This window comes from Corvus hawaiiensis, chromosome 3, assembly GCF_020740725.1.
Source record: "Corvus hawaiiensis isolate bCorHaw1 chromosome 3, bCorHaw1.pri.cur, whole genome shotgun sequence".
NCBI lineage: Eukaryota > Metazoa > Chordata > Aves > Passeriformes > Corvidae > Corvus > Corvus hawaiiensis.
In genome coordinates this window covers 112,446,753-112,466,690 of record NC_063215.1, presented here as the reverse complement: position 1 = coordinate 112,466,690, position 19,938 = coordinate 112,446,753, and the positions used below count along the sequence as shown (strand labels likewise).

The window sequence follows — 19,938 nt, the reverse complement described above, 5'->3', positions numbered from 1 at the left end:
ACTGGTCTGCTTGCCAGATTTTTAGTCTGACTTTAGAGTCTGTGTTTTTATCCTGCCAATGATTTATTAACCCTTTTGTCACAAGTAGCTTCTAGTAAACTTTGTTATATTCACACTAGATTCACAGCAGAAGAATCTACGCTATATTTTTTCATTTACCTTGTCTTCTGCATGACATCTCCCAAAGCTTTTTCAGTGGCATTGTTTCAGGGAGATGGAGTTGCCACAGCTGGTTTGTACGTCAGGCTGTGGTGCTTTGCATGACCCAGGCTCTGTAATGATTCCAGTGAGGCCAAGACTACAAGATTTGGCCTCCACATTTGCTCCACAAAGAACACTGACTTTGCGGGAATCATTATGTAGTATGTACAGTGGATGAGATGCATCATAATAATGCAGTAATTACGTTGAAGATGCCTGTCACTTTGACTACTTTGGCAAAAATACTGAGGATTGTTTTCTCTTGTTTCAGGAATGATAGAGAAAAATCAATAATCATTCGTAGGCCTCTCAAATGAAATGGTTTCCATTAAGTTCCAAATGCCAGTATAGCTTTTTGTGGATTTTTCTATAGATATCCATATATAAACAATATATTTTCAGAGTAGCACCAGCACAAACCATTTGAATTATATGAGGTGTATCTTAATCAGATTTTGGCTGGGATAAATGTGAATTCTTAACTCCTAACTCACTGCTCTTGAAGACCAAACAGGCAGTGCAGCCATTTTAAGTAGAAAATGAATGCTTTTATACCTAATAATTTCCTGAGTGAATTGGCTCAAGAAATTCCAAGGTTTGTGGCTCTCAGTGTAGGAACTACAGTTAACTGAACAAAAGTATAAATCTGTAGGAGCAAATCTATAACAAGTGCAAACCAGTAGAAGGAGACAGAGCCACACTGTATGACCAGGGAATACGGAGCACAATCTGTACTGCATTAATGCTCTACACGGTTACAGTCTTCTACAGAGTTGGCTGAATCTGAACATTGATCAGCACGTGTTGCATTTTCCTTTGATCTTGTAATTGAAACAAAATATTGGGTTTAGGAAATAAGACTGGCAACAATTTCTACCTAACATTTGGTAAATCAATTAGTCTATCAATCAAATCCCCTCTCTGTATTTCCCAGTCTGTGACATGTGAATACTGAGGTAAAAATGAACAAACCATACATTAAGTGTTCTAACCTCCTTGTAGACATTTGGCATACTAGAACTGCAAAGTGTTCTATTTAGGAGTGCGGCTCTTGCTAATTCTCTGCTACCCTTCAGACTGTTGCATTTCTGAGTATTTTGAAAACTCTCCTAAATTCCCTTTTATTTACATTTATTTATTTATAATTCTGTAGTTTTACAATTAAAAATGAACATGAGAAAATAATTAATACTGTGTTTTTTGAAAATAAGAAATGGCTATGAAAATGCAGTGAAAAATTGTATTATTACACTAAAATATTAGCACACAGTAGGGATACCATTCCCTACCCCAGTGATTCTACCACCTGTATGTGTCCCGTACAATGCGGATCTTATCTTTGGGAGCCACAGATGTGTTGGTACAATCTTCTGATCAGTGAGCTCTTGCAGTGGAGAAATACTAATCCACTGCATTTTGAACCCTGATTTATTTGCTGAAATCTTATAGAATCCTGGAATTACTTGGGTTGGAAGGGACCTTAAAGATCCTGTAGTTCTAACCCCCTGCCATGGGCAGGGACACCTTCCACTAGACCAGGTTGCTCAGAGCCTCATCTAGCCTGGCCATGAACACTTCTAGGGATGGGGCATTCACTTCTCTGGACAACCTGATCCAGTGCCTCACCACTCTCACAGTCAAGAATTTTTTCCTAATACCTAATCTGAAACTACTCTCAGCTTGGATCCATTCCTCCTTGTCATCACATGCCCTTGTGAAAAGTCCCTCTCTATCTTTCTCTGTCACTCCTTTTCCAGGCTGAACAATCCCAATTCCCTCGTAGAAGAGGTGTGCTGTGTCTCCAATCATTGTGGTAGCCTCTTCTGGACTTGTGGAGAAGCACAGTGGAAAACACAGCCAATAACACAATTAGAAACCAACTCTCACTTGAGGGTGAGGCAAAGATGTGCAGCGTCAGGCAGGAACCAGTGCCGACCTCCTGGGATGACTCCATGCAATCTCTGGCTTTAGGAGACCATCTCTACACACAGTTTGTGCCTCTCTTTTTCCAGGAAGCAACTGCAAGAGCTTGGGAACAGCTGGGGATATGTCATGCCAGCTGTTTACCTTCTCCACTCAGAGGAGCCAGTGGCTGGAAAGTGTGTTCCTGCCTCAAAAGAGCATCTCCCTCCCCACTGCAGAATCCCAGAAGGTAAGGGTCCAATGTGTGTCTCAAACACTGATAACTGGATGGCTGTGGACCCAACTAATCAGGTAAGAATCCCATCAGACAAGAATTCTTAGTAATAACAACGGACTGTTGGTATTAACATGCTGTGAGAAAGATCAAGTTGCCACTGGAGCAAGGGGCCATGAAGAGGCAGGGCACGGCTTTTCTCAGACAAACATCCTTGCTAAGTTCTTGGAGACAGGCACAATGCACCACAGTGCAAGTGCAGGAATGAGGCCAAGAAGTGGGCATGGGCTGTAGGGAGGATCAAGACCACTCAAGACTCATGAAAGAACATAGCATGAGAACTAATTTGCACAGGAAGAGAGAAAACGAGTCTTCAGGGCAGGGAAACCTCTCCATAAAAAGGTATCCCTGCCCTGGACACCACATCAGCTGGATTTCTTTTTTTCTTTCCTCTCTTTCTTCTTCCTTTCTTTCCTTTCTTCTTCTTTTTTTTTTTCCTCTTTCTTTTTCTCTCTCTCTCTCTTTTTCTCTCTCTTCCCCCCTTTAATTCATCTCTTCCTTTCTCTTCTCCCTTTCCCCCTCCCCCTTTAAGCAAAACCCACTGCCGTGTGCTTGTAGTGCGTGCCAGGGACTAACTTACACCAGCTTCTATGCCAAGTGTATGATTTCCTAATCAAATCTTCTGGTTGTTTGCGGACCCTGTTGACTGGCTCCTTTCCCACCAAGCGCGTTTACGAGATCGGAAGAATCTCTTCCCCTCAAGGCCGGTTCGCCAGGCCCCGCTTCCGCATCCCGCTCCGGCCCGCCCGTGACGTCACCGCCGGTCGCGGGCGCAGGTCCCGCCCCGTTGTCGCTGTGCCCGGGAGCCGCACGCGGGGCTCGACCGCCTGCCCGCAGGTAAGAGCGGCCACCCCCCGTGTGTACCCCCGGGAGCTTCCTGTGGCTTTAGGGCTTTCCCGAGGCCTTGGGAAACGGGGAGGTGCGTTCTCGGGAGGCAGGGCTGCTGTGCACGAGTTGTGCGCGCTGCTGGTGTTGTTAGTGAGCATAATAAACGCGGTTTATGGAATCACAGCGTGGTTTGGGTTGGAAGGGATTTTAGAGATCATGTCGTTCCAGCTCCCCCCCCCCCATGGACAGGGGCGCCTTCCACTAGGCTTAGGTTGCTTAGAGCTTCCTTAGAGGTTGCTGAGAGCTCCATCCAGCCTGGCCTTGGATGTTTAATGTATGACATGTTTACAGCTTGCTTACGTACCTGTGAAAAAGAGACCATGGGCTTTAGGCTTTTCTTGGCATTTTTTTTTGAGGATGGATGTTCGGTAGGCAGTAAACGATTACATCCCTGCTTAAAATTAGCAAAATAGTGTTGCAGCTTGAGGAGCCTTGAGAACCTGGCAAAGTTTTTCAAAGAGAGGGTACAGTGTGCATATACAGGCCATGGATAAAACAGTTCCACAGAACCTAATAGAAAGGCAGGTGGTACTTAAAGTTATGAGTACCTTGTAATGAAACTTGTGTATCTCTCATGTTGCTGCAAAGGTAAAAATGCCCCCCTTCCTTATGCTTTGTCACAGCTTTCTGACCGCAAGCTTAGTTGCTGCCAGCAAAGTGGAATGGACTTTGACTTGCAAATTAGACTTTAAATTATGCCAGTTAAAAGGCCTCATTTTTGAGACAAACAAAAATGGAAGAACTGGATTTTAAAACCAACATTGAAAGGTGCCTGGCGTATTTCTTGGTTGTAAAAGTATAAAAGAACACTTCAAATCTAAAATACCTGGATATTGCTAATCCTGTGGCAGTATGACCCTTGCTAAAGAAATGAGAAAACACTCAACTCAAGGTTCTTCTCCAGAGTGTGAGAAACTTGAAAGCAATTGGTAGAATTGTCAGGCTTCATATCAGAAAAGCAGTGCACAAGTCAGACAAACCTTTCTGATAAGTGTCTTTCTCTTTGAAGTGGCTTAAGACCTTTAGCATTGTTTTTTCATCTGGGGTCTGCTTTTCCTCTAAATAAATAAACAGTACACTGGAATGGATTGGCCACCATAGCTCCAGGTAGATGTTTTTTTCCACATCAGTGAAATTGATGCTAAGAACACAAACATCCCACAGTTACTGCATTATATTCAACCAAAAAATGGGTAAACATTCTTTTAATAGTGTACAGCCAAATAAAAATAACAGCTAGCACAGCCAAATAAAAAACCAGCCAAAAATACATTTGAGTTGTTCAAAATGGTACAGAGAGGCACTGCATTAATTGCAAATACAGAAAATTGCATTCTGGTAAAATAGGAAGGGCTTTTTCATGTATTATGGAACTAGTGGCTAAAGGAAACGAGGTCAGCAGTTTAAAAGGATTGAAAAAACCTCTTGGCTTTAATTCTGGATATTGATGGTGCTGATACCAGTGGAGAGTGGCAGCAGGTTTTAGTAGTAAACTACATAGTTTACAGTATACAGGAGGTGCAGACTGCAGGCAGGTAATTTCCTGTTTGCTGCAAATTTGGTGAGACAGAAGTATTCAGTACTGATTTTTGTCCCCACTGTGTGTAAACTGGTTTGTCCAAGGAGACAGTCTTTTGCTGTACAAGAAGTTCCTGGTAAGTTCAGTGCAAACAAAAGAATATGTTTTAAAGACCAGTTTAAAGACACACATTTAGTATCACTTTAGAGTGAACTTGGACTGAAGTGTGGCAGCATATCTGAGTGTGGGAGCTTTTATGAAAACCTCTCACGAAGAAGTGTTCTGCACATACCTGAAGAAAGCTGTTTTTATTATTGTACTTATGCTGGGTGTACTGATGGGTTGGAGCTGAACAAGAGCCTGCTTATATTGGATTTGTTCAGAAGAGGAAACCACTGCATCATCAAAGATGTGGAATTTGGGACAGTTGATTACAGAGAGTAAAAGTGTTTTATGAATTGTGCAGATGGAATTGAAGGTTTACATCAGTGGATATAGATGAGGCTGTGGTGAATGAGGGTTGTTTAATCCAAGCTGAGATAACTGTTTTCTCATGTGATATCCACCACTGGCTGAAGTGTAAATGAGCCTATAATATTTTCTCTCCCTTTAAATTTTAATCTCCTTTTAAGACAGATGAGAATAAACTTTGCAAGTCCTTTGAAGCTCAGGTGACTCAGTGGCATCAGCAAGAGACTGATGGCTGTGAGCTGTTTTGTAGGATGGCTCTGTGCAGGCTTTTGTGGTGGCTGGAGTCTGGCTTTGAAGGCAGGGATTTCTTGGCTCTTTCCCATTTGTAATATATTATGCCATGCAAATTATGCCATGCTTAACTACCGTGGGTTGAGTTGGGGTATTTTTAAGGGGATCAAGATAAGCCTGCTGGTGTATACTTGATATTTCATTGTAGGCTTTTTTACTTTTGCAGTGGAAATCTTTCTTGCAAACAAGATTGTGAGTTGGCATTGCAAGAGTGCTCTAATTGTACTAGATTTGCTCTCCAGCTGCCCTAAGCAGGTTTGAAAGGCATTAGGAGCAAAGCAGGCCTGTGGACACAGTGATGACTAGTGGGCAAGTAATTATTTATTATCAGCAGTAATGCGTGTCTGTCACAGATTAGAGCCTTTTTTACTCAGAACTTTGCAAACATGGATTTCTCTGCCCTAAAGAGGTTTGTGGCCAGAGAACTTAATCGTGATCGTGGGTAGCTTTAAACTTAGGATGCTGGTTGTTCTATTGCCCTACAGCCACAGCAGTGAACTACAGCGTTAGAGCAGAAGGGACACTTTGCTGCAGTTGCATATCAACTACGTTCACTGCAGGTTGTGAGTCAGAACTCAGAAGAGGGAGGACAGTGCCAGTTTTCAGGAGCTGACAGAGATGGTTTGTCATATTGATGTTGTTCATGTGTTTATTTTGAATTTGAGAGCAGTTTTATGTGTCCTGACCAGAAGGTTTTGGGTTTGTTTTGGTTTTCTCTAGTTTGTTTTTTTCTCTATGCAGTCTGTAAATATCCATGAAAAGAAGAAATAATCTAACTACCTAATCTGATTTTTGTTAGGTGAATAATCTGAAAAAATAAAAGATCTGACCCAAGTATGAAGAAAAGGCCTTTTAGTGCTTAAGGAATACATAAGAATTAACATGAAGCATGAATTGCAGTATTTAGCAGAATGCTAAATTACCTTTTGTCTTTTGTTTGCACGTTACAAAATACTTTAAATACACCGTTTTTATCGTGAACTTGCAGTTTTAATTCCAGTTGAAAACCATGTGCATGATGCTAACGCTGAACATTTTTCATTTCTGTCTTTAGTGGTTTCCCATTGCCATGCTGACAGATACATGTAGCTTCCACTACTTTCACAATGTATCTTCAGCAGAATCTCTCATAGAGGTACTTATGGCCGAATTAGAGTTTGTATCTTTCAGTATGTCAGGGTTTTGCTGGGGGTGGGGAGGGGGTTGAGCAGGAAAGGAAGTTTGGTTTTGCTTTTTAAGCCAGCTGGCAGTTGCTTTCTAGCAACTCTGGATATATTAAAAGATTATCCATAAAAGCCACCTGCAAATTGACTGCAGTTTCTCTTTTTCCTGGGTGTGCTTTTCTTAAAAGGGGTCTGTAGTTCTTCTCTTCGTTCTCCTGGAAGATAAATATAGATAATTTTGCCAGTAGTATTGGGCACAACCATCTGTATTTTGTTATTATTTAAAATACCTTAATATGGCATTTAACTTGTTTGTATCTTAGATCAATAGCCCTGTTAACACTACAGCAAACTGTTTTGATTGTCACCTGTGTAGTTGTTTTTATAGAATCTGCAGAAGATGACATATTTTCTCTTTCTCCTTTTCATATTTGTGTCTTTTCTGTGGTTCATTAATAATGTCTGATAGTTCCCTCCCTTTTTGCACTTCGTATTACATACTCTGCTTTATAGTATATTGATATGTTGACTGCAAAGAAAACAAGGTGTTTCTTGTTTTCTAAGCAGAAGTTTTCATAAATATAGCCATCTTTCTGAATAAATGACAATTTATTCAGAATTTTTTCAGAAATTTCAGAATATTCAGAGATTTTCCACCTGTGGAAATTCATAAACATTTTCTAAATAGACCTAAATGCAATGCATAAATTTTCTCATGAAAATGGTTTACTTTTGCAATCTGAAGTCCTTTTCTTCCTCAAATACATATTCTTATGTTTTTTCCAAAAACTACATGGCAGCTCACAGTTAAAAGGGACATTGTTTCTGGTAAGTTGGTGTTAGGAAGTCATACAACATTTTTCATCACAGTTTTTTTGCCTCAGTGTCCTTAATCAAAGTAGTCCATTTCTTTTGTATTTTATGTTTATGGGTTATAAACTTTTCTTTGCATTTTCAAAATTAAAGATCTTTTAAAGTGTTACCATCGCAACACAACCACAGGTTATGTGTTGTGCATCATAGGTGTTATTTCTTGATAATGAAAATTCTGTCTAATTTCCTTTAGAATTTCTCATTGTTCACATACTTACCTAGCAAGAATTTTTCATTACTTCTCTTATCTTAATATTTCTACTATCATTAATTTTTAAAGTGAGAACTCAGTGCCAAATAAAATCTGGTTGAAAGTCAGTAAATTCAAATCAGAAAACCTGTCTAATAAACATTGTCTTCAGGGACTGACTTAAGTTTTTGCTTGTTCAAAGTACAATAAGAAACACTTGAAGAACTTTGAGAAAAATTTTGTTTATTGTTTAATGACTGAAACATAACTATTGAGGGCAGTATAGTTTTTGGGTATGTTTACAGTGTCATGGAGTTCCTCCTATCTTTGGCTTTGTCATTCTGCAGGTGTGAGTACATAACCCATGTGTTGATTTTCGCAGAAACAATTTTGTGGAGTTTCTGTAGTACACGTTTTCTAATGTAGTTTGCCCTTGTTGTTAATGTTACCAAAATTATTTTAGGCTGTTGACTGCTGCCTCATTGTTGGCATGTGCCAACACTGTGACATATCGTGCTTGGAGATTAATTATGCTGAAACAACAGTGTAATGAAAAGAGAGAGGTCCCTACACAGCAGGAGTAGGAACTTGCTAGTTCCTGTTGAAGTGAACAGAAAACACAAGTTTAATAATTTCCTGCTCCCCAGGCAGAAGCAGCAGACTTATCAGTGAAGGTTCTGTACACAGGTTAAAGGGCAGCCTTGTTCCATTGAAGTCCAAGTGTTGGAGGTTAAGATATTTTGGTTTATTTTTTTTCTTTCTCTCATGGAATTTTGTCACATTTGTTGCTAAGAGACAATAACAACTGGTACTTACGAGAGACAAAAGAAATGGCCACAGTGAGGGAAGGGTGCAGATGGCTACTCTCTTACCTGAGAGGCTTTCTCTTGGGAAGGGCAGAGATACCTCGAGATTTTGGCTGGGGGGTGAGGTACTGGGCCTTAGCCCGTAGCTCTGTCTTGCTCTCGGGATCGGAGGAGGGACAGCTGGTCTGCGGTCACTGCCCGGAGGATTCACTGCCTCTACAGAGCTGTTGTCCTCCCACTGTTTCTCCTACCGTGGGTGAGCCTTTGCCTGTAAGAGCACCCATTGAACTGGGACCTTATCAACACCTGATCGTACTGGAAAGGACCCTCACCATCTACTCGGGTGCCTCAGGGAAAAACGTGGGATCCTGACCCCCTCGCCCTTCTGGAGGGCCCATCTCCCCGGCTGCTGCAGCAGCTGCTAGGGAGAAGCCTGGCTGCCGCTATCGAGCTCTGCTGCTTTCTGCTGCTGCCTCGGGCTTTTTCGCTACACCCTAACCCAACACCCCATGTCCGCCGACCCCTGCAGCTCTTGCTAAGGCTGCAGAATTTTCTGTTACATTTTGTTTGCCACCCCAGGGGCTGCTTGCCTCTGCCATCCCAGCCGCTGCTCCGAGGTTCCTGCCACAGCCCATTTCACCATTCACCCCGTCCACCATTACCCCGTGAGGGAGATGCGGCCGAGATCGCGCCACAGCGCCCCCTGCAGGCGCGGGGGAATCATCGCACCCACCCTGCCTGGCCGGGAGCCACCAGCGCCCCTGCCGGCTGTGAGCGGAACTGCACCGAAGCGGAAAGGGCCTGTGGCCGAGAGAGGCTGGTGCTGGGTTTCTGTTCTGTTTGTTGTTGCTGCTGTTGTGGTTGCTTGGTTGCCTTGTTATACATACGCATACTAGTAGAGAACTGTTATTCCTTTTCCCATATCTTTGCCTGAAAGCCCCTTAATTTCAAAGTTATAATAATTCGGAGGGAAGGGGGTAATATTTTTCCATTCCAAGGAAGGCTCCCACCTTCCTTGGCAGACACCTGTCTTTCAAACCAAGACACTGATGCACATTTTTCCCTTTCCGTGCTAATAGTGTCAAGTAAATACTCTGTGATATGAGGTCAGACATCATTTTTTCTGGTTTATGAGACAGCAATCATAGCAAAATGTATTTCGTACTGTACTTGTTTTTTTCCTTCTTTATTCCTATTCTTCTTCTGTTTTATTCCTTAAGTCTAGCTTGGTATACTGAAAAGAATATCAAATATGTGACTGTTTATCCTTGCAACAGTTGTAAAACAGCGCCAGTTAATTTTGGTAACAGATACTTGCTACAGGCTTTTGTTAGTTCTTTTTTTTTATTCTTGCTGGTGCTGAATACACTGATTAAGGGAGAGAGAAAAGTTGGAATTTATCAGTATGTTCGTGCCTGCCCATCAAATCAAGACCATAGTAATTTTAGTACTGCAGTGATGGTAAGATCTGTAGGTGATTGTTGAATTGGATTACCTCTCTCCTTGTATGTGTGTCATGGGTTAGCATAGCTCCGGAAGTGATTTTCTTGCAAAGAGGTGCTTACAGCTCCTTTATGACCTAACAGAACCTATCAACTGGCTAGTTTGAATATGGACAACTTTTTAAGCCACTTAAAAATTTTGACCGCCTCTGTGGTCCACATTTAAGAATGGACAAACCCCGGGAAAACTCTCTTGCCTCTCTTGCTTCCGGCCTTGGGACAGGTAACTGGGCTGGGCCCATTCAGCCCGGGGCCTGCTTGGCCAGGCCTGGCCAGCACACAGCCATCGTGGAGTCGTGTGGCCCTGTTCCATCCACAGCCCCCCCACAGCCCTGTTACGTGCAGGCGGCCCGGCCCGGCTCCGCACTCCCCCCTCTCCAGTGCGGCCAAGATTCAGCTGAAGCTGCCCTGCTGCCCGGCAAAGATCATGTGACCAACAGCGATAAGTGAATTCCAGCTGCGGGGCCGGGTGAGATTAACCCTTTTAGTGCTGTAAGTTTCCTCCAGTGATGCCATGAAGATTTTTTGCCTTTTCTTTTATACCCCTGTTATACCTTTTTACAGCTTCTGTATTCCTAGTGCTTTTTGCCTACATTCTTGGACTTGTTTGTCAAGCTAAGAGACTAAACATTTTAGAAGCTTCGTAGCTAGGGATCAGTGCACCCCAGACCCCAAGGTCCTCTCCAGAACATATTCTGTAAACCAAGATAGAACCATCCAGGGGAAGGTTCCTTGGGGAAGGGGGCTCACTTGAGCTTCTCATTGGGGAATCTTTGATAGATATGCTAATTAGTAAAACCTATAATGTTATACCCAATGTTGGGGGGGGAGGAGAAGAGAGACACGGACACAGAGATAGATTCGGCGGGGTGCATCTCGATGCATATGACCTGGACGTGTGCACCTAAGGATCCTTAAAATAAATACCAAGGTAAAATCCCTTTTCCCCTTCTAACCGTGTATGCCTCTTGATTTTAAGACCAGGAAAAGGCATCACCAGAACAGATGAAGCTTGCAGACATTAAGTAAAGAAAGAAGAGCTGAAACCCTGAGGGAGGAGAAAGAGGAGATGCTTAGGAACTGAAACTCTGTTGTAAAGCTATGGTGGTGATGGACTATGATATATCAGAGTACCTATTGTAATTTCATGAAAGCATGGGGGGTGGAGCGTTCGAACTGCAATTATGAGCAAAGGCACCTGTGCTGGAATAAGCAAATGCTGAAGCAGCTGTAATTTGATGAGAAGTTTGAGCAGGGAGAGATAGAATTGATGAGGACTCTTCCTCCAAATTGGAAGGAGACAGACCTCTGTTCCTAGAGATGCTCCCAGAGATAGTCCTAGAGATGAAGATGATGAGGACCCTTTTTCTCCCAGGGAAGGGGGAGGGCCTCTATTTCTAGAGATCTAGATGCTCCCAGAGATGGGTGAAGAGAACTTTTGTTTTTGAACAGGTCAACCTTAAAATGGTACCCCAGTAGCTCAAGATTGGACCCTCGAAAGCAGTTGTGGGAACAGCTGTAAGTTGGGGAAGAGGCTCTCACATATGAGCAGAGAACCAACCCGGGTGGCTGTCTTGCGATACTGAAGCCATGAGAGAACTTCTTGTGGAGATGTCTCCATAGCATGAGCAGGAGAGACTCCTCTCCCTAAGTGAACTGAAAAAGGTTATCATAGAAGTGGTAAACTGAAAATCTCAAGGGTTGTCTGTTTACATTGTCAGTGGGAGAAGGGGGAAAGGTGGGGGGAGGAGAAGTGTTTGGAAGGTGTGGTCTGATTTTTTTTTCCCTTTCTTTTAGGTCTGTTAATAAACTTCTTTATATTCTTTTAAGTTTTGTGCCTGTTTTGCTTTCTCCTAATTCTTATCTCACAGAAGGTAAATAAGTAAGTAATGAGTATTTTGGACCAAAACCACTACAATGTGTAAGTGTAGGGAACAAGTATTGACAGACACCTTCTAACCAAACTTAACTGTATTAACGATTGGGAAAATCTTTTGTAGCTTTGAAGGGTTTTTAATGCTGTATTATATGACTAAAAGTTAACAACAAACATTGTTTCTGAACCCTTTTAGTCAACCTAACATGGCAGATTATAAAGCAGGTGGCTAGGAGGATAGAACGAAACACAAACAGTGTTATTGTGAGCGGCAGAAATAATTGAATCAATTTTTTGCCTTTCTGTGGGCAGCATCTTATGGATCCAGCTCAGCTTTTTTGCTTAGGTCTGCTGTAGCTGATGGAAGTAATACGTATGTGTGTGGTGTGTGGGTTACATGCTGGGGTAGGGAGGGGACCTTTAGCATGGTTGGCATTGTGATTCTGTACTCAGTGTGAAAACCAGCTCTGACAAGGATGAGCAGTCATGCAGCTGAGTAGGATTATAATTCTTAACTATGCAAACAATAGCAGTGAAACTGGGCTTGTTAACTGGGTGATCATATTTCTGGAATCACACTGGTGCAGTTAAAACTGGAGTTGCAAACAAGCTTGAGTAGCTCCACACAGTTTTTCCTCCCAATCTTCTTCCTTTTTGACCTCCAAGAGACAATATAAATAAAAAGAAACCTCTCTCACACACGCCATGCTCTTGCCAGGGTAAGGGAAAGATCATTATCTAAAACAAACTCCAGTGATGTGACAGCTGTTTGCTGTTTGCACTGACTGTGTGGCTTAATGTTCATAGATGAAGTGCAGTCTCTCCAGTTTCTGTTCCCTCCCTCTGTACTCAGCATCTGGAGAGTGGGATTATCACAGTGATTCTAAGAAGAAAAGTTTGCAGTGATCCAGGTGCTCCCACTGTTCTTGATCAGCTCAACAAATAGGCAGGAAAATTACATATTTCTTCTCTTCTTACCTTAAAACATTTGAAAAGTTGTTGCTAAGTAGAAGTTGTAGAAAATAACATAGCTCAAAATAACATTAACTCTCCAAGATAATACATGATTTATGATTTGAGAGGAATTAAAGATACCGATTATAAACCAGCAGCCAGATGGCTTGGCAGTAGCCATACCATGGTACTATAAATTCTGGGAAGAAAAAAGGGGTGCTTTGGGATTTTTCACATCTTATTTCCCAATTACTGTGCACTGATGTGTTGACAAGATTGCCGGAGTATTCTGAAATCCCCAAATCAACTCAGCTTTGTTACAGGTAGAGTTATATTGGGGATTATAATACCCCATAGGGACTTCAGAAAACTGGATACAGGGTTCACAAGAAGAATTTTTTGGACCTACTCCTAAATGAACTGACCATGACGTAGCTGGTGTTGAAGTAATGACTTCCTAGGACAGACTGAAGCCATATCCCCATTGGTTTGGTTTGTGGTTTGGTTTTTTTGGTTAGTTAGTTTTGTTTTTGTTTTTCCTGATGTCCCTCCTGCTGCTTGGTGTAGCTCTTTAATATAGTGTGATTTATAGAGCACTTCTTTTAAACATGCAAATAATTTCTTTCTATCACAGATCATGAAAGCTAAATACTGCTTTGGGACTGTTGCAAGAATAGGCACTATTTGTAATGCTCCTTCATGCCATTTTGCACAGGAGATATCCCTGGAATTTACAGGACCTTTAACTGTGTTGCTGCTGACATTACCTGCTAGAACTCTTGACATGTAGGCATTTCTTGCAATGTTTAATGAATGAATGCTAATGCTTTGTGTTGTAAATTACAGTCTTTTGACTCTGTAGGTACTTAATGAAAAGGATTATTAGTTTTGTTTCCACTTTCCAGATGGAAATGTCAGAAGATGATAATAACATGGAAGAATACCCCACTGAAATTCATGATTATCTCGCAGCATTTGAAAAGTCTCTTGGTTCTGTAGATGAGATGCTGAAGACAATGATGTCGGTTTCTAGGAGCGAGCTTTTGCAAAAGGTAAGTTATCTTCCTTTTAAAAACCTTTTCGTTATTAAAATACTTGAGAGCCTGAACTGAAATAAAAGGGTCTGTTAGGCCAACCACTGCACTGAGAAATAACAAATACAACACTTCCTACGCTTGACACCTACTGTTAAATTCTTACATTTCTAAGATACCCAGATGGTCTTACAAGCTAAACAATGAAACACATGCTCTTCCAAGCTGATAAGTGATAATCTTACCAGTGAGTCATTTAGGTCGAGGATATTCTGTCTTATTCCTGACCTTCTTTAGCATGCTTTTCCATAATAGAGAGGTCATTCATGTTTTTGACTGAGGCTGCTTCACAACAAACTGAATGGAATGGTGTACCCAGCAGGATGTGAAGGTGAACTGGCAGAAGTGAGAATTGATGTGGTTCCAGAAGTCTAGACTTGCAGAGCCTGAGCTGTCTCCTCTAGCTGTGTTAGAAGCATAAGTCTGCAAAATGTAGCTTTTTAGCAGAGCAAGGTAGTACCTGAGAATTTAATGTAAGCATTTCTGTCTTGTAACATTTAAAGCATAATGTGTAGTTTCTTTCTGTAGGGCAAGAAAAAGCCAGCACATGAGGGAGCTTCTTTATCCTGTGAGGATTTCTTACACAAATAAATTATGAAGAAAACAGTCTTGACAACACAGATCTTTTGACAGTATCCATGTTAGAACTAGTGAGCTGTACAATTATGTTATCAGAGTTTCTGGAAGTCGTGTAGGACTAAAATAATAAATTGACTTTGACAGTCAAGGGAAAGAAACCCAACCCTTCATTACCTTTATTCTTCCTTTGCTTTACATTCCTAAGTATTCCAGTATGCATTGAACACACAGTCTGTCGTGTACAGTGTTAACATTCATTGATTGTATATTGACGTTTGAGTTTCAGCAACTTTAAACTTTTTTTTTCCTTCCATTGAGAGCAACAACTATTTTGAATTAAGTTTCTGTGGAAAAACAGGGGCTTATTTCTGGCTATGGGAACAGTAGTCCAAGTGCTACATGCTAAGGGATTGTGCTTTTTTGGTTGTATGGGACTGGGGCATTTAACTTCAAACTGGGAGAATTACATGAGTACTCAGAGAGGAGAGAATGAATGGTTCTGTGATGGCATGGAAATAAGGCATAAACATAGTCTCAGTGAATTTGTGACGCAAAAATGTGCTCCTTCAGTATGTATTTTTTTATTAATACATTCACAGTTATAAAATATGCACATTACTACAATCTATGCATATTTTGCTTAAAAAACTTCAAATGTGGTGGTTTTTTTTTCATTCTAGTTAGATCCTCTTGAGCAAGCAAAGCTGGATTTGGTTTCAGTGTACACATTAAATTCAATGTTCTGGGGTAAGTATGTGGTAGAAGGAAAATGTAGTATTTATGATTACCATTTGAACACCTAGACAGCTGCAAACATTAAATAATCATATTTCAAAGCCAAATAATTAAAAACTTGTAATTACCCTGAGGACTCACTTTATTGCCATCCCTAGGGTAAATGACGTTGAAACTCCAAATCAAAAATCTGTATTTAGAAAAGCTAATTTTGTACATGCACGAAGATCTTTCTGGTTTCTTTGTGGCAACCTTTTCTGTCCTTTAAAGGACAGAAAGTTTAACCATTTTAGTTGTTTGGGGGTGTTTTAGCTGCAATATTTGATAATAGTAGTTTGTCAGATACTTAACAACGCAGTTAACAATTCTTATTAATGATTTTTTGTGGAAACTGGGGTTTTCCTATGTGACTGTTTGATAGGGTCCTCAGTCACAGATAGCCTTCAGTTTCAAAGAAATGTTTTTTTCTTGTAGTATACTTGGCTACCCAGGGAATCAATCCAAAGGAACATCCAGTGAAACAAGAACTGGTGAGTTGCTTATGCTGCATGCATCCTACTTGTTCAGGATGGTTAGCCCAAAGAGAATTTAAAAAATGCTTATATCTACATTTAAAATTGATACATTGCCATAATAGCATGCATATGCTACATGCTGTTATATAACTGTATGCCCTGCTGGGCTCTCTAAATTAAGAAAGTAATTTTTTTTACATTTAAACAGTACTGTTTTAAGTAAAGTTGTAGAGTCTGCTGAAATTAGAAGAGGATGATGAATGATATCCTCTTATCTTTTCTTCTTTTCTTTTTTTTCCACCTTTGGTTGAGAATTGGATTCTGTACAGAGCAGCTTTTCACTTGTATCTGTTAAATGGAAAAATGTTACATGCCTGATAATAATTTATAACTTCCAGTATGGTATTTTTTTCTTATAAATACTTGGAATCATGTTAATCTCTGAGGCTGCCTTTTCTTACTTTTGTATGACTCTAAAAGTACAGTGTGGTTGATTTACTAGCGAAGACGGGAAAGAGCCCCCCTTCCCCTTCCAAGCCCTCCATTAATTCATTTTCTCAGCAGTAAAGAATCCAGTTCAGCAACAAAGCTAAAAGCTTTTTTGGCACCAGTTGTATGTGTATTGTCCAGTAATTCTGCATTAGTGACATATTTACGACCTATAATAAATCTTTAGTTTTGTCATGCATTTAGATGCATGACTACAGTATAGAAGGCCAGTTATCTTGAAAATTCTTCTGACTTAAAAAACCGAATCATTTAGCCTGAAGAGGAAACAGAAATCAAAACTTCTCACTACCCATTTTAATTCCTGAATAAATGAAAATATTAACTTGGCAATTGTAAAATAGGTAGCTTAATTGTAATCCTTATATAACCAGTGGAATGGAGAATAGGACTAAAAAATGTGGAAAGCTAGCCTGAATAACAAGAATACTTCTATTTTTAATTTTGTGAGGTTTTCAGTAGTCTAGACTGCATCATATTAAAAAATGCATCTGTTAATATTTCCTGAGCTTTCTGTCAGTTTTTTGTTCCTCCTAATATTATATATTGTCTGAGTATTGTGTTAATTTAGTGATAATAAAAAATTTTATCTCTATGCTGTGGATATTTTGTGTTGGTATTTTACTTCACAATTGCCGTTTTAACTCTGAAGAAAGAGTGAATATTTTCATAGCCTAGATTGTTACTCAGATCTCTTTTCCTTTTGCAAGTATCAAGGTTGAATGAATGCACATTCCTTCCTTCTAAAGGCACTGTAATGTTCTCATTCATGTGGAAAGAGACTTAAAATAAGACTGTTCTGTCATGATCGTTTTGTTTTTAGAATTGCTCTCCTTGTGTACATACAGGTATTCAAGCTGTATTAATAAAACACACTCAAGCTATCAGAATTCATTTCTTTTGTCACCTTGACATTTTCCATCTCCTTTTTCCCGTGTTAATACATGTAGGTTTGCCATCTGTTCTCATTAGCCATCTCAGTCACAAAAGAAATATTATGGCCGATCATGATTTCAGACCCCGTAAAGCCCTCCTTGTTAAAGCTGTGTTTTTGATGCAGAAAGAGTGGCCAAGTTTTTGACAGTTGCTTATAATGATCACTGAGGAATTGAAAATCAGTTCTGTAGTGTAGGTCTTGTAACTTTTGTTCCATATTCAAAGAGGTGGCAATGGCTGTGTGAGAAATGTGTGGGTTGCATATCAAAATTTATTTTAGCAGTATCCACATGTGTTCTGTTAATCCACATTTATAATTCAAGTATCAGGTAGAGCGCTACATATATGTGTATATACATATCACTGTTGTTTATATTACAGTAACACCCAAAGGCCCTACAGTTAAAGGCCATATTAGGCTAAATATGTAGACATGAAATCTGTAAACTAAATTGTTAAATATTTTGCAGAGTTACTGTAAGTGTACTCTCTAGTCAGTGAAGAGAAGCAGGCACTTACCAGAGGGGAATTCCCATCTTAAAGCTGCTTTTAGTACCCTCTCAAAGTAATTTTCTTTTTTTGTTGCAGGAGCAGGTGAGGATGAGTAGGCGTATAAATGAGATTGTTAAGCTGGGAGGGTATACTTCTGTGGGGCTGAATCCATGTCATGGTTTGGTCAAAAAAACCCCCATAAACACCAAATAACCTTGGTAGGCTAAGATATGCCAAGAAAACATCCCCTGTATGTTATTTATGGCCATACAAGGAACTTCTGATATGGCTGCAAATTCATCAGGCTGCCCTAAATAAATTTTCTGATAAGCCCCCTTGACCATTTCAGGAACTTAACCCCTAGACTTCTGGGTAGTTGCATGTGTAATGCTTGTACCATCTTTGATTTTGTGTAAGATGCTTTTTTAGCTTTGCTTGGACTTGCTGAATTTTTTTTTTTTGTGGACAGTAATCAGGCTGTATAATTCATCCATAGATGTGTCAAATACCTAAATACTATTTTTTCATCTTTATGTAGGTCAAACTCCAAACTGAGTTCAGTACTTTATTTTCTAACTGTGCTTGCAAGAACAGTTCCCATCTCTCTGTAAATTAGATGCAGAGTCTGCATCTCTGTAGGACTTTGTGTTCCTGTTATGGTGGGTGTCATGCAGATGGTATGGTAGGTACCTGTGATGGAAAATATGCTAAAGGGAAGTCTCAAGTTTGCAAAGGGCCTGGTGTATTTATTTAAGTAATGCTATTCCAGGTATTACAGTTCTAGAAGTGTACAGTGTGGAGAACTTCTACTCATTGATTCATTTTAGCAGTAATTTTGGGAGAATGGTTTGAAATACTTTTCCTTTTTTTTTTTCTCCCTAGGAGAGAATAAGAACATACATGAACAAGGTCAAAGAAATAACAGACAAGAAAAAGGCATCCAAACTTGATAAAGGAGCTGCTTCTAGATTTGTAAAAAATGCACTCTGGGAACCAAACGCAGAAAACGAACATACTTCCAAAACTCCTAAAGGGAAAAAGAGGCAGAAGGACTAAATCTTTGTTTCCCCTCATATAAATTGCAGACACCTAGAACTTACTTGGAAATGTTTTGTATACTGCATGCATCTCACAGAAGTGCTGTATAACAGATTAATTTATACTTAAAAATTTTACAGGATTGTATTTTGTCCAGAACGCTTGTCACTGAGGTGATCACATTTAATGTGTATCTAAAAGTGCCATTTGATGTACATTTGACATTTCATTACTCAAATGATAATGACGTGACATATACTTGCTGGTAATAAATACTAGTAATGTTTTGTTTATAATGCCTATGAATTCAAATTTTTAAAGTATTTTTTTATATGTCCTCAATCTCCTTAATATTAAAAAGTTTCAAACAGTGCTATCCAGTCTGTGGTGTTTATGAAAGAGCATTGTGTGAAATGCCTTATTTGTAGAGTTTTGTAGGGTTTATTCACTGTGTTAAACTCTTTTCAGCCTTTCAACTTGAGTATGTGCAATATTCCCTTACTTCTGTTGTCTCTGAGAAACCAGACCTTCAAGGGCCACAAGCAAACACCCTGGATTCCACTCTAAGCTCCTCTGTCTAGTCAATGGAAAGGTTAGACATCCCCTAGGGGCAGTTTGTAGGGTCCAAAAAAAAAGGAGCAGGCTGGGGATGGCTATTAAGAAACAGCATGTGCAGGAACTTGATGGAATTTTGGCTGCAGTGCTCATCCCTTCGTGCTGATGCTTAGAGAAATGTGCTCTGACGTGGTAAGAGTGTGGCCATCTATTGGTGTTTCTCAACTCTTCATTTGAGAAAGCATCCTCTGATGCAATAAAAACTACTGCTCCATCTTGCAAATACTGTATTTTTCCTCAAAATGTGAAGCTTAGTCATTTAGGAAAGGATGTATGTTAGGTGGGTTCAGTTTTCAATATGCTGCAATGCAAAGCTCAATTATCTGCCCAAAAGCTGTTTAACAATTAGCAAGGAATTAACAATTATGAAGGAAAAACAGATTATTTAGCTTACAAAAATGCAGTTTGGGTAGCAGTCCATACAGGTGTTTGGGAAATCTTAGAGGAAAGACTAAATGATAGGAACAAAGGAATCCAGTATAGCTCTAGTACTGCA

The 19,938-nt window shown here is 40.1% G+C and overlaps 1 protein-coding gene across 2 annotated transcripts; it reads left to right on the top strand.

The window, feature by feature from the left end:
* The first annotated feature begins 3,130 nt into the window (after positions 1-3,130).
* Positions 3,131-19,200, top strand: C1D (C1D nuclear receptor corepressor). Of its 2 annotated transcripts, none has more exons than XM_048298514.1 (5): positions 3,131-3,235; positions 13,837-13,983; positions 15,285-15,351; positions 15,814-15,869; positions 18,672-19,200. In XM_048298514.1, exons 2-5 carry the CDS (start codon positions 13,837-13,839, stop codon positions 18,843-18,845), a joined length of 444 nt encoding a protein of 147 aa, XP_048154471.1. In that variant the 5' UTR covers positions 3,131-3,235; the 3' UTR covers positions 18,846-19,200. The 2 variants fall into 2 exon arrangements, with proteins under 2 accessions (XP_048154471.1, XP_048154472.1); XM_048298515.1 differs by having other exon boundaries at positions 3,172-3,235; positions 13,818-13,983.
* The last annotated feature ends 738 nt before the right edge of the window (positions 19,201-19,938 follow it).

Coding starts and splice junctions, on each gene's coding strand:
- C1D (XM_048298514.1), top strand. CDS start 13,837: ATGGAAATGTCAGAAGATGATAATAACATGGAAGAATACCCCACTGAA. Junction 13,984..15,284: donor GGAGCGAGCTTTTGCAAAAG/GTAAGTTATCTT, acceptor TTTTCATTCTAG/TTAGATCCTCTTGAGCAAGC. Junction 15,870..18,671: donor ATCCAGTGAAACAAGAACTG/GTGAGTTGCTTA, acceptor TTTTCTCCCTAG/GAGAGAATAAGAACATACAT.